Source organism: Vespula pensylvanica, chromosome 8, assembly GCF_014466175.1.
Source record: "Vespula pensylvanica isolate Volc-1 chromosome 8, ASM1446617v1, whole genome shotgun sequence".
Lineage (NCBI taxonomy): Eukaryota > Metazoa > Arthropoda > Insecta > Hymenoptera > Vespidae > Vespula > Vespula pensylvanica.
Window position 1 is genome coordinate 4286495 of NC_057692.1, and position 13888 is coordinate 4300382.

At 37.2% G+C, this 13888-nt stretch overlaps 1 protein-coding gene across 2 annotated transcripts; it reads right to left on the bottom strand.

The window, feature by feature from the left end:
- Positions 1 to 1686: 1686 nt before the first annotated feature.
- LOC122631123 (activator of 90 kDa heat shock protein ATPase homolog 1) lies at positions 1687 to 4777 on the bottom strand. 2 transcript variants are annotated; one of them, XM_043816416.1, is made up of 10 exons: positions 4419 to 4777; positions 3966 to 4069; positions 3732 to 3886; positions 3562 to 3641; positions 3303 to 3496; positions 3057 to 3177; positions 2871 to 2953; positions 2629 to 2766; positions 2270 to 2505; positions 1687 to 2172 (listed from the first exon to the last, which is right to left on the bottom strand). In XM_043816416.1, exons 3-10 carry the CDS (start codon positions 3809 to 3811, stop codon positions 2088 to 2090), a joined length of 1017 nt encoding a protein of 338 aa, XP_043672351.1. In that variant the 5' UTR covers positions 3812 to 3886; positions 3966 to 4069; positions 4419 to 4777; the 3' UTR covers positions 1687 to 2087. The 2 variants fall into 2 exon arrangements, with proteins under 2 accessions (XP_043672351.1, XP_043672350.1); XM_043816415.1 differs by lacking the exon at positions 3966 to 4069.
- Between the last annotated feature and the right edge of the window lie 9111 nt (positions 4778 to 13888).

The window sequence follows — 13888 nt, forward strand, 5'->3', positions numbered from 1 at the left end:
GGAGAGAGAGAGAGAGAGGGAGATAGGATACAGCGCGTGGACACGGAGAGGCGCGTAAACGCCAAGAGATGTTCTTTATAAAAGTGTAATTTGCGGATGCCTTGGAGCACCGGATACGAAGAGAAACAGAGACAGAGAGGGAGAGAGAGGAAGAGAGATAGAGACAGAGATAGATAGAGATAGATAGATAGAGAAAGAAAGAGAGAGAGAGAGAGAGAGCGCGCGAAATGATAAAAGCTTCTTCGTAGAGTAGAGTAGTATCCCGCGAACGAGAGCTAGAGAAATAGACAGACAGATAGACAGAAAGAGAGAGAGAGAGAGAAAAAGAGAGGAGATAGCGCGTATTAACGTGGGTTCGCTTGTTTTTTGGCGTGCACCGATAACACAGAGCGACAGACAGAAGATAGAGAGTGAGTGAGAGAGAAAAAATACAGAGAGAGAGAGAGAGAGAGAGAGAGAGAGATAGAGAGAGAGAGAAAGAGAAAGAGGAACGGATATACAAAGCGCGTGGAACACCGCCCGTTGGTTTCGTCCGACCGACTGACTACTATCCTCTCTGGCAGCTCTTTCGATATGACTTCTCCTTCGAGAGAGAAAGAGAGAGAGAGAGAGAGACGAAACACAACGAACCGAAGGAAGTTCGGGTACTTTCTGCACCCTACGCCCGCGGTAGGACTACGGGAGCGCACTAAGGGCGTGGGCAATTCGAGGCGGTGGAAAACGACGAGCAAGAGAGAGGGGTGGTCCCGGTTGCGCGCCGAGATGATGGTGGTGGTATTGCGCTGGTAGTGGCGGTAGTTAAGACGGTGGTGGTGGTGGTAGTGGTGGTGGTGGTAGTCGTGGTGATGGTGGTGGTGGTAGTAGTACGGTGGTGATGATGGTAGTGGTGGTGGTGGTGGTGGTGGTGGTGCTGTTGCCGATGGTGGCGGTGGTGGCTCGCATCGGTGGCGGCACAGTGCTACTAGACTACATTGATTTTGATTTTCGAAGGCGCGCGCACTTGGCCCCTGGTTCGGCCCATTCATGCCGCTCCCGTCGATGACGATGACGACGACGACGACGACGACGACGACGACGACGACGACGGCAATCACGGCGATTAGGAAGACGTTGGTCTTCGTATTCTCTCGTAAAACTCGAGCTTATGTCCACAAAGGAAGAAATGGAATCGAGAGATAAATAGATAGATAGATACATAGATATATATATATATGTGTATAGATAGACAGAGAGAGATTACGGATGGACCAGTCGAGGTCCCTTTCCTTTATTTCGTTAAGATCGCTAGAAATAAAGTCTCTTGGAAAAAGAAAGAAAGAAAGAAAGAAAGAAAGAAAGAAAGAAAGAAAGAAAGAAAAATAAGCGTAACTTTTGGCACGGTCAAATACATTACTCTTATTTTCTATTTCGATTGTCCCTCTGGCTTCTTCCTTTTTTTCTTTTAATGCGATCGTCACAATAGGGCGTAGTTCGTCCGTTTCGTTGCAAAGTAGGACTGACTAGGTGGATCGGAAGGATGCAATGACGTTCTTGCTAGTCGGGTCATTTTCGAAGGGACGTGAAAAAATGATAGATTATAATACATTGGTGAGTATCTTCTAGGATACGGATTGTAGATTGAAGGAGGAAAAACAGAAATACCACGACATTCGTCAAGAAAATGTCAAAACAAAGAGATCGATCGTATTTCAGATTTTTCCTTTCTTCTTTTATTTAGATACACATGCATCATCAATAATGGCGTACATTTCCATTTCAGGTAATATCATCACGATCGCAATAGTATAGTTTCTTATTTCTGTTGTTGTTGTTTTTCTATTTTCTTTTCTTTCCTTTTCTTTTCTTATCATTTTTCTCTCTTTTTAATGCAATGTATAGACGGTACGGCCGTACAATGAAAATACAGAGCAGCGACGAGTCCTTTATATTTGGGTACGAATTTAATTTTCTTTTAAATTTCGACCCGCCGTTCCTTCTAGAACCCCGTAGAAGCGAATACGCGCGTGACAGTATACAAAGGGCGATTGCGTGCGATTCGCAATTGTTCTACTTATCAATAAATAAATATTCGTTAGGACGAACTTAGATCACATGAAGTATCCGAATCCGAATGTTCGCTTTATAGCATCCCAATAATACCTTTCCCAATTCTCTTTCGTTGATTCTTCTTCGCTGCAAAAGCATAATATTTTCGTATCGATCGGTGACATATTATCGTACAACAAATTCTTTTAATAATTGCTAATCATATGATTTTTTAATCGATTACCTCGTGGGAACGTCGATTTGAGTTAGATTGACTTCTGTATGATCATTCTTTTCACAAATGTCGATAGTTACTTCGCTAAAATGTCCCGATGGCCACTGTTTGCAGCGCCATTTTTGTACTATCTTCGTCAGAGAAACTTCAAGAAATTCTCCATATATATTTCCACCGAATAATTCGAACTTTCCATGCTTCTTCGGTTCAAGTTTTACCGGTCCTTTTGTAAATGCCTGAACCATCTAACAATTACATAAAGAGAAAAATGGAAGTCGACGTATAATTTTACATATACACAAATTTAATTATATAGGAATCAATATCAAATCTAAAATTTGATGTTATAGCGAAGAGAAAATGTCTACCTCTAGCGTTGTGAACACATTGTAAAATTCTTCAGCTCTACACTGGAACTTCTGTTGTTGTTTTATAGTTGTAGTTGAAATTTTATATCCTAATACATTATTTTGTTTGGCTTGTATAGGAGCAGTATTCATTTGCATCTATGAAAAGGATGCGATATCGTATTAATATAGTTTCAATTTTTTTGCTAAAAGTTAAGTAAAAGTAAAAATTTTGCAAAAAAATTTTTATATTCGATACTTACTTTAACATTAAACCCGGATGTTATGTTTGTAATATTGTCATTTATATTATCTTTTTTTGGAAGTATCATTCCTTTTGTGAATTCTGCAATAAATATGCATTTACAAACACACACACTCACATATACGGAAAGATGATGCATAAAATGTATTTACTTTTACTTTTATGTTTCTTTAATTGTTCATACCTTCTTTTAGAGATGACACATATTTCTTTAAGCTTTCCCTTATTATATCTTTCCCTTTCGTATGTAAGAAATGTTTTACTTTTTCACCTTCATCTGTGCTATCTTTCAATGTGATTTCAATCTGTAATAAATAAATGTGTATATATATATATATAAATTCTACGCATAATATAATAAAGTATTTTAAATTCAATGTAACAAAATATAAAGACACCAGAGAAGATTTTGGTTTCTAACAATACTAACATCTACTTCAGATATGTCGTTTTCTTCCGAGAGATTTGGAATGTTAATTTTGCCTTCAATGTTTTTATTTGATTTTCCAAGAGATGTCCATTTAAGCACAATATTCCATTCATAAAAGAAAATAAGTTTTCCTTTTCTATTATTTGCTACAGCTTCTCCTTCACATTTTTCTATTTCCGACACTTTACACGATACTGGGAAACAAAAAATAAATAAATAAATATGTTGTAAAGCAATAGTTATTATATTCTTACATTACCTCCATTGCCATCGATATTTAGATTCGTGAAAAGATCCTTGATCTTTTCTTGAGACCAGGCACAAGCATTTTTTTCAGTCCTATAGTTAAGAAAATTGATAATCATGATTTAAAAATATATATAAGAAAATGTATTTATTTATAAATATTATATATATATTATTATATACCAATGCCAATTATTCACGTTGGTGGCATCTGGTCTTTCTTCTACGATCCAACGCGGATCACCTTCTCCCCACTTTGCCATTCTTATAAAACTAAAGTAAAGCAATAGGAGTCAACTAAATAAAGAAGTATTAAAATTGTATACAGCTACTGTGTTCTGAAAATACAAGTGATTTTTTATTAATATTCAAAAATATAAAGAAAATATTTATATGATTCATAAGAAAATACTTTACTTTTATTTATATAGAATACAGTGATATTTTACAAGTCATTGAACAACATTGACGACATAGGAATCATTAGATCTATATTTTGTTAATTCGATGATCATCTGGTTCTACAAAGAGGTAAATCATTGGATGTCTATATATAAGAAAGACTAAAATCCCTACATCATCATACTTTGTCATATATTTTAACTTATACACCTATCATTGTTTCTAATTCAAATAATTTAACATAATGTCGCTTGTAAAACTCGATAATAAGGTTAATAAACGAGTGACTAATCTTACGAAAACGTGTTAGTAAAACGGAAGAGAGAAAAAAAAAAGGTATATTTAACATAACCTACGATATACTCAATTTCGTATATAAGTCGTTAAAGAGCAAGCAAATAAATGATTGAATTATGACAACAATTATATATTTAAAAGATGCGAAATTTAATTGAAGAAAATACTTACATTAATTAATGCTCAAAAGCAATTGGCTCTAAAGCGTAACAAGGCAATTGTATGTATACGAGACTAGCGTTTTTTTCCTCTTTTTTCTTTTTTCTTTTTTTTTTTTTTTTAATAGTTCTACATTTAATTATGATTAAATCGTCGTTACATCTATCAGAGAACTTAAATGATATATGATGAAAAAATAAATGTTAATTTCGATATCGGGTTATTTTGTTCGAAGAAACGATCAAACTTCTTTTCACCAATACACACTTATGAAAACTCCCTTAGGAAGTCGCGGAACTATTTATGCAACCGCGCACCTCCTTGCCGACGTTCGAAAAATTTTCTGGAAACTTCAAGAACATAGACGCTATCAAAAGCATGTAGCAATATAGAGACCGAGTAACAGATAGGGACCAACGCAACGCCATCTTTGAGAAATTTTTAATTTCTCGATCAGCCTGTAGATAGTGTTGAAAAGCAATAAAGAAGAAGTATACGAAACAATTGTAGGTATTTCACTTCTACAAAATTTATCGTCTGTGTCGATGCAAAGCGCTTTATTAGCATACAGGTTGGTGGAGAGGGGGGGGGGCTGAAGGTGAGGGTGGGAGTTCATGGGATTTTATTATTATTATTATTTATGAGTATTTATATTTGATATAATTTTACGTAGTTACGAATAGCTCGATGTGTTTAAATATATCTATCTCCTTACATATATTTATGTAATCAGGTATGAATATATTTAATGAATATATTTTGTATGAGTGTGTCTGTATATATATATATATATATATATATATATATTTTTATGTATATATATATGTATATATATATATGTATGTATGTATATATTCAAAGTTCTATTTTGATTACGAAGGAAAAGGTGAAAGGTTTCATTTAGATTTTAAATAAGCAATAAAAGCGTATATTCATTGAATAATCAGAGATATTGAATCGCAAATGTTTCATATCCTTTTTCATTTTAATTTTGTTAATAGTTTTACGTAAACATGTTGAAAACTCTTTTAAAGTCTTCGTCGATAATCATTGATAAGTTTGACGTAAAATCAAACGTAAGAACGTACGATTGATACGGAATATTTATAATATCGTAAAAACATTGTTTTACAATTGTTACAATCGTATATTCCTTTTTGAAAAAGCATTGTAATTAAGAAACTTGAAAAATTTTCGATATAATTAGATATAGTTCGACGATGAACAACGATAATGAACATAGATTAAAATACTACTACTACTAATCTTTAATACTACTTTTTTAATATTACTACTATTATTTTTCAAACTAACATAGACCGAAACGTAGATTACAATTCATGTCATGTAGTTAATGATTAGCCAAGTGATCCTGAAATGTAATGCAATAGACGAACAATTGAATTATTCGATAACTAAACAATATTTCGATACCTATCATAATTTCCGATAAAATGTTTTAATATAATTATTATTGAAAACATGTCGATACATTTGCTTTTACCTTATACGACATACCATATTACGATCAAGATATTTTTATTTATTATCACCGTAAAAAATACTAAAAAAAAAAAAAAAAAAAAAAAATGAGGAACGATTTAATACAATAAGTTCTTTTAAATATTTCGCATTTCAGTATATTTTCATTTTCGTCCTTCGTTAATTTCATTAATTTTCAAATTAATTCGTTTGTTAGAACAATCATCGTATTATTTTCGTTCCAAGTATTCCATTGGAAAATTTTCTATTACACAATCTTACGCGTTTTCAAAGTTACACGTTTCTCAATGCATTCAAGAAATAGTTTATTCTTTTGAATTTTTTTCAGAATGTTTTTCAATTTTTTAGTCTACGTTCATTGTATCGTAACTCTATCAGAGAATTTATAATTATGCGAGATGTAATTTAGTTCAATAGCGACAAGAAAAGAAACTTTGCTTTTTTTTCTTTTCCTTTTCCTTTTCCTTCTTCTTCTTCTTCTTCTTAACGTTTCGCATAATGATAAATGTTAACGTGGGAAATAACGGGAATATAGCGAGAAAAAGAAAAAGAAAAATAAAAGGAAAATATATAAGGGAATTTATTTTATACGAAGAGAATCCCTGCCGAAGTCTTAATATTCATGTGCCGCACGAACTTTAACGAACAGCTAAAGAAACATTTCGCTTGCACTAACTACCACCATCGCTACTGTCACAACCACTAACCATTACTACACCGTTACCATCACTACCAGCATGCGAAATTATCATTTTATGTTAAAACGCGAATTAAAAGTTCGTAAGGATGGATCTTTCTTTTTTTCTATTATTCATGCCGACTCTGTAACATCCAAATGCAGCGTCGATCGAACACACCCGAGGATACCCTGAGGTCGCCGATGAAAAATTGATAAATATTTCCAACATTTCTCACGGTCTATACAACGATCATCTTACCAAGACGGGATAATATATATTCGAGAGATATTTCGACGTCTAAAGTGATCTGAGCATGCGAACGAGAGCCAACGTCCAAGACCACCGTACATGTGGATCCCGCGCTGCTCGGAATCCGCGGACCTAAGAATAATGTGATTTTTAAGTGATACAAGTTACATTTGTCCTCGGTGAATCATATATCTACATCACATGGATTTAAATAGATCGAAATCTGACCTAAACACTTTCGACGATCCATTTTTCATAAAACCGCCGGGGATTTTTTTCTGTCTCTCTTTTTTTTTTTCTTTTTTCTTTACTTAACGTTAATTCGAGAAAGAATACGATCGTGAGAAAAATCATTCGGGAAAGATACAATTAGGTATATACTATGTATATATATATATATATATATATATATATATATATATATATATATATATATATATATTTGACTCTTCATAATAATTTATTTCTCTGGAATCTTCGAGGAGGAAAATAGAGAAAGGTGAATCGCGATAAAAGTAGCTAATAATCTTATCCGTGCGCGTAGAAAGAAAGAGAGACCAAGAGAGAGAAAGAGAGAGAAAGAGAGAAGAGAGAGAGATAGATAGAGAAAGAAATCCCCTCCCCCACCCCTATTCCTTTCTCCCGCAATTTCATCACGCGTCGCGACCACGACGCGTTAAATCCCGACGGTAATTCTCCGCGATATTCGTATCTTCCTCGTTCTTTCTCTCGTTCTATCTGGCCCTTTTCTCTCTCTTTCTCTCTCTGGTCCTCTGCTCGACGACAAAAGTTCCGTACGGTATAATAAAAATCCCACTTCAGCCGTTCCCTTTATCAAAGCCTAGGCGCAGTTGTGAGCCATTTGACCCGAGAGACCAAAGTTTCCTCCTGCGTGAGGATCCTCGTAGGAACGATAGCGTGGGCACCCCCTGGCATCTTTCCCTCTGTCTCCGTCTCTCTTCTTCTCTCTTACTCTCTGGTCAGCTACGGGAAAAGGTGGTTATTGGTAGAACGGGTGCACCGGAGAGGACTGTAGGATCCGTAAGTAAAAGGCTCGCTCGCTCGCTCGCTCGTTCTCTCTTTCTCTCTCTCGCTCTCTCTCCATCTCTCTCCATCTCTCTCTTCCGATATAGAGGTGGACGGTTAGCAGCGGCTCGTGACAGGGAAGGTTGAAGAGGTGATAGTGACGGAGAAGCCAGAGGGAGACCAGGAAGAGTAGGACGTGGAGGAGAAGCTGGAATAGAAGGAGGTGGAGAAAGAGGAGAAAGAGGAGGAGGAGGAGGAGGAGGAGGATGTGGCAAATCTGGTGTGGAGGGATACGGGGTGGTGAATGACGTCACGTTGCTAAAGCGACGCGGCAACGCTAAGCGTCTGCGTGGGCCGGTGGTGTCTGGGCCGGGATCAATAGCGCGCCAGCAACCAGGTAGTATATGTGAGTGCCTGTGGGCTCCTCAACGACGGCAGTCCAGGAGACGAACCTCCCGAGGTAAGACCCTTTACGACGAATCGAGTGGAGCTCCAGTGGCACACCGGACAGCACCATGCCAGAATCACAGCGACAGAGGACCCTGATTATTTAGGACCATCTTCATCTCCAGGTAAGACGATCAAATCCAATTCTATTTGGATCTTTCTCGATCGATTTTTTATTTTTCCCTTCGAATATATCCTCTGTCGGTGCTACTGCTACTAGTATTATTACGACTACTACTACTAGTACTACTATTACTACTGTTATTGCTATTGCTGCTGCTGCTACTGCTGCTGTTACTACTACTGCTGCTGCTACTACTGCTACTACTACCGCTACCATTACTACTGTTACTACTACTATTACTACTACTACTACTACTACTACTACTACTACTACTACTACTACTACTACTACTACTCGTTCTCCTTCTCCATTTCATCCTTTCTCCACCTCTTTTCATCCCCCTTCGATGCGTTCTTTGTCGTCCGTCCCGCTTCGAGAGTGGTCCAGGCTCCGGGCAACCCTCCATCGCCCTCTGGGCTCGGCTACCAGGGTAACAGCGAGTTTCATGGATTCTGCGAAATTCCATTGCCCTTCCTTCCTATCGGACTATCGAACGAACCTTGCCCCGATGTATTCCTTCGATCTTACCAACAAAATGTATTAACGACAAAATTTTCAACCGAAGTGAAGATGTTGGAATAGAGCGCGGGAGACGTACATAGGTATATTACATATATACGTATATATATATATGTATATATATATATACATGCATACACATACACATATATGTAAATATCTACCTGTGTGCGTATGTGTGCATGTGTCCCTGTGTACAGAGGGTGGAGAAAGATAGAGATAGATAGATACATAGATAGACAGATAGGGAGAAGAGAGAAGAGAGAGAGAGAGAGAGAGAGAGCTAAATTAAAAGAAATTTATAACGAAAGACAGATAGAGATCCAAATGAAGACGGTATATAAAGGGTGAGAGACAAAGAGGGAAAATACATAAAAAGTTATACAGAGAAACATGAAAATCCGTACTGGACCAAAGGGTGACGTTTACCAACGAAAAAAATATGTCTGGATTCTTGCCCTCTCTGAGATGAAAGTACAATTACCTAGCAGTAACAGTAACAGTAGCAGCAGTAGTAGCAGCAGCAGTAATAGTGGTAGCAGCATCAGCAGCGGTGGCAGTGGTGGCGGTGGCTGCGGCCTCTTTCTCTTTGCTTCTCTCTCTCTCTCTCTCTTTCTCTCTCTCTCTCTCACATACACATATACACACACTCTCTTGCTCTCTCTCTCTCTCTCTCTCTCTCTCTCTCTCACACTACTCTCACATACCTTTCTGGACTCCGATCAGCGCCACGAGGTGAAAAGTTTGATCCAGGGAGTGTCGTGTGCTCTCAGAGCTTTCGTTGCTCGTTGCCGGATGTATTCTTGCTCGACGAAGCGATACGAGAGAGGGAGGGAGGAAGGGAGGGAGATTTGAAAGATTATTTTTAGAAATATAAATTCTTCCTCTTTCTCATTCTCTCTCTCTTATTTCTTCTCTTTTTGATAGTTTCTTCAATAGCATTTGTTAATCTTGCTTTTAAACGTAGAGCGCGGGATCCAACGCTAAGAATTCTTCGATAGGGAAAGAAAGTCGATCGTGTTTGTTGCTTAAAAGAAGATAAATTTCCTTCCTATTCTAAGAGGTTTGATAGTGTAAGAGAATGAGAGAGGGAAAGAGAGAGACTGGTGTTGGCACCGACTATTCGACGAGTGAAACGATATGACGAAAATAGGATTAGAAATTGTAAACTCGTCGATTTAAACGATATACAGGAAGACGTTAACAATCCTATGGTTTTTAATTCTTAAAAGTCATAAAAATTTTCATTGTAAATATTTCCAACGAGAACGAAATAATTTCCTTGTTGATATCATCGTCATTGATGTTATACATATGTATATATACGTACATACATATATACACGTAGATAAGAGATTACGAGTAGTTGCGTTACGCCTTTTTACCTTCATTTCATTCGATTAAGTCCGGCTTAATATGGAGTATCACGTAACGTGATTATATTGTTATCAGAGTTATAAATATTCGTAATTGCCGGATCAAAGGATTGATATTTATTTCATTATACGTAGACTTTAACATCGTCATGAATTTTTCCGAACTGTCACATTATCTCGTCTAATATTTGGTTTTTTATTTTTCTTTATTTATTTATCCATTTTTTTGAAAGCTCGACCATTTAACGAGGATACTTAATGATGATATATACATATAAAGAAATACAGAAAGAAGAAACAGCTCGCATTTTCTTTCTTTCTTTTTTCCTTGCACCTTTCTTTCATCTTCTTTTTTCTTTCTATACCTGTTCGTACCTATGTCAATCATTTTTAAACTTCCATTATTCAACTCCAGTCAACCGTTATGATTTGATTCAAGAAAGAATTTCCTTTAACGTAAGGACAAGCGTCCCGTAGCGACGTCAAGTCGAGTCTCGAGCATTCGCTAATTGAATTCCGGTTCATACCTTTCCTCCCCCTGTTATCCTCATACCCCCTTGACGTCCCTCCTATCCTCTCTTTTCCTCCCTCACCCCGGTCCCCTCGTTAATTTTTCTTCCTCTCGTATCTTCTTTTGTCAATATGATCGAAAGAATAACGAAGAAATAAAATAATGTAAAATAAACGATTTAGAAGAGGGAGGAGAGATTGGATGGGAGAGAGGAGAAGGAGAGAAGAGGATAGGGGTGGTGGTGAGTGGGGTGGGAGGATGGTTGCGAGGATATGGAATAGAGGATTGAGAAGTTTCGTTTGAAATTCGTCGACGTAGTAGCGAAGATAACGTTTTCGCACGGTGTGGTATCGTTTTTCGTGACGTTTGCCGGTGAAAAGGGAGAAACAGGGAGAAACGGGGAAAAACGAGAGAGGAGGAGGAGGAGGAGGAGGGAAACTGGGGGAGAAACGAGGTGGTGGTGACGGCAGTAGCGCCGAGAGAATCGAGGGAGTTTGCGAGGGGTTGAGATACTAGAGAGAAGAACGCGTTGAAATTACGGATGACGGACAGACGTTTAACGCGACAAATTGACGTTGGTAATGGAATAAAGGGACTTTTTTTTGAATCGGAAGAACGTGGCGCTGATTGACGTTACTGAGATTATTTCTAGGGGGTGGTGTGCATAGATCTGGGGGGAGGAGGGGATCCTGGGTGATGGACGAAATATTTTTGGAGAACAAAATGAAGAGGCGTTGTTTGTATCTTCCGTGCGTATGCATTTTTTTTTCTATTTTCTTTTTTGTTTTTCTTTTTTTCGTTTTCTGTTTGTTCGTTCGTTTCGTATTTTATTTTTTTTATCCTTCCTTTCCTCCTCGCCTTCGTTCAAATTTTTTATTATTTTTGTTTTTTTGTCCAATCACTTTTTTGCCCTTTACAAGCTGTTATATTTCGTTGATCCTATCGACGAGAGAAGACAAGCCGATGCATCACTCTATCTTCGTTGTTAAATCGAAACCATGTCTCTCTCTCTCTTTATCTCTCGCTCGCTCTCTCTCTCTCTCTCTCTCTTTTATATCTTTTTCTTCTTCTTTTTCTTCTTTTTCTTTTTCGTCCTTCATCGTGTCTCATCCTCTTCATGGTGTCTCAAACTCGATTCTTCTTTGCACCGTGTTTGGTCTGGAGCATGCTATACCCAGAAAATATTCGACGTCGAGAGCGATGCCAGCCGATAAATCGGGCCGAGCTGAGTACACGTATCGACAAAGTTTGTCCTTTCATATTAGCCTCCTGTTTGAAGATTGATTATAGAAATAATGTCTCCATAAATCTATTACGTTTTAGACCTTCCATGTTGTTACTGTATCTATGCACGTACGTACGCTGATACGATATACGTTTCGTTTCTTACGTTCATCAAAATTTCCAAGAAAACATTTTCTCTTCTCGAGATTAACATTTTTGAAAAAGTTTCATTTTTTCAATCACTTCTTATTTCTTATCAATTAAAAAAAAAATCACTCAACTATCCAAGTTAGAATCATTTATCACGAACTCTGTTTAATGTTCGATCCCTACCTCGGTCGTATTGCCAAAAAATATAATCCTGAAATATAGTTCTTGTGTATGTAGGGGTGGAGATAAACTGAGGTAGGGGAAGAGAAAGCGGAAGAGGTAGGTAGAGGGGTGAGAAGAAACAGAAAAAATGTAAAGAGGTATTCCTATAGTTTGGAGCCAGCAGTCAGTCAGCCAGTCAGTCAGTCAGCCAGTCAGCCAGTCAGCCAGTCAGCCAGTCAGTCAGTCAGTCAGTCAGTTAATCAGTCAGTCAGTCAGTTAGTCAGTTAGTCAGTCAGTCAGGCAGTTAATCAGTCAGTCAGTTGAGTAGGAGCAAGCAATCAGTATATAATCCCTTGTCTATTGCCACAAACAGTGGGACATTTTGTTCTCGAGTAAGGGATCTTTGTGAGTCCGATTCTCAGTTCTTTCGGTTCTTTCGGATTCGAACTTGCCACTTAGAAACGGTCATACAGTCCTAATTTAGCAAGCTTTCTCTCTTCGTTTTCAAACGATCCTCTCGAGTACGTAGGAGTTTCGACTACGTAGGAAAAAGAAAAAGAAAAAAGAAAAGTTGCGAGAGGAAAAGAAAGAAAAATCGTTTGAGAACGTCATTCGCATGGTAGGTATCGTTAGGTATTGTTTATTAGATAGAGTGCTTCTTCGTTTTTTTTCTTTTTTTAATATTCTTTTTATTTTCTTTTTTTGCTTTTTATTTTTTTTTAACTCTCTTATCACTCGACACGAACGTTGCAAAGAAAATTATTTTCCTTTCGTATTCTATGCAAAGAAAGATTCATCGTCGTTCTATTTCGACTTTCAAAGTGGATAAATAAAAAAAAAAAAAAGAGAGAGAGAGAGAGAGAAAAAGAGAAAAGGAGAGAAGAGAGAAGAAAAAAATATGTATAAAATTCATCGAGTCGCCGAAGATATTTGTAAAACGAATCCATACGGAAGGAAAAAGGAAAGCGTTCCCGAATTCTGTATTTAATTCCTTGGAAAAATCAGATTTTCTACGTTCGAAGAGCCGAACGACAGGGACGTTCTGCAAATAAAACAAAATTCTACATGGCGAGTCGGATAAAGCGCGTCGACTGACTCGCTTTCTCGTTTTTAATGGAGTTAGCGTTCGCTCGAGGATTGAGCATACAAATGGAAGAGCAGCGTTGAAATAATTTTCAGAGATAACGTATCGGAAAATCTTGGTTCTACTTCTTCGCATTACTGTTTTCATCGTTGAAGCGTTTTTTTTTCTTTCTTTCTTTCTTTTTCTTTTAATTTTTTTCTCTTTGTTCCCTTTCTCGTTTCTTTCTAATAACATTACTACCTTAGGCGTCGATTTCTCTCTCTTATTCATGTTCTTCCTTAAAATCATATATAAGGGAGATGTCATCATAAAAGAAATCATATATAAATCATAATAAAGAAAAAAAAATATGAATTATATTAGAAAGAGAGAGAGAGAGAGAGAGAGAGAGAGAGAGAGAGAGAGAGAGAGAACTCGAGGAATGGCT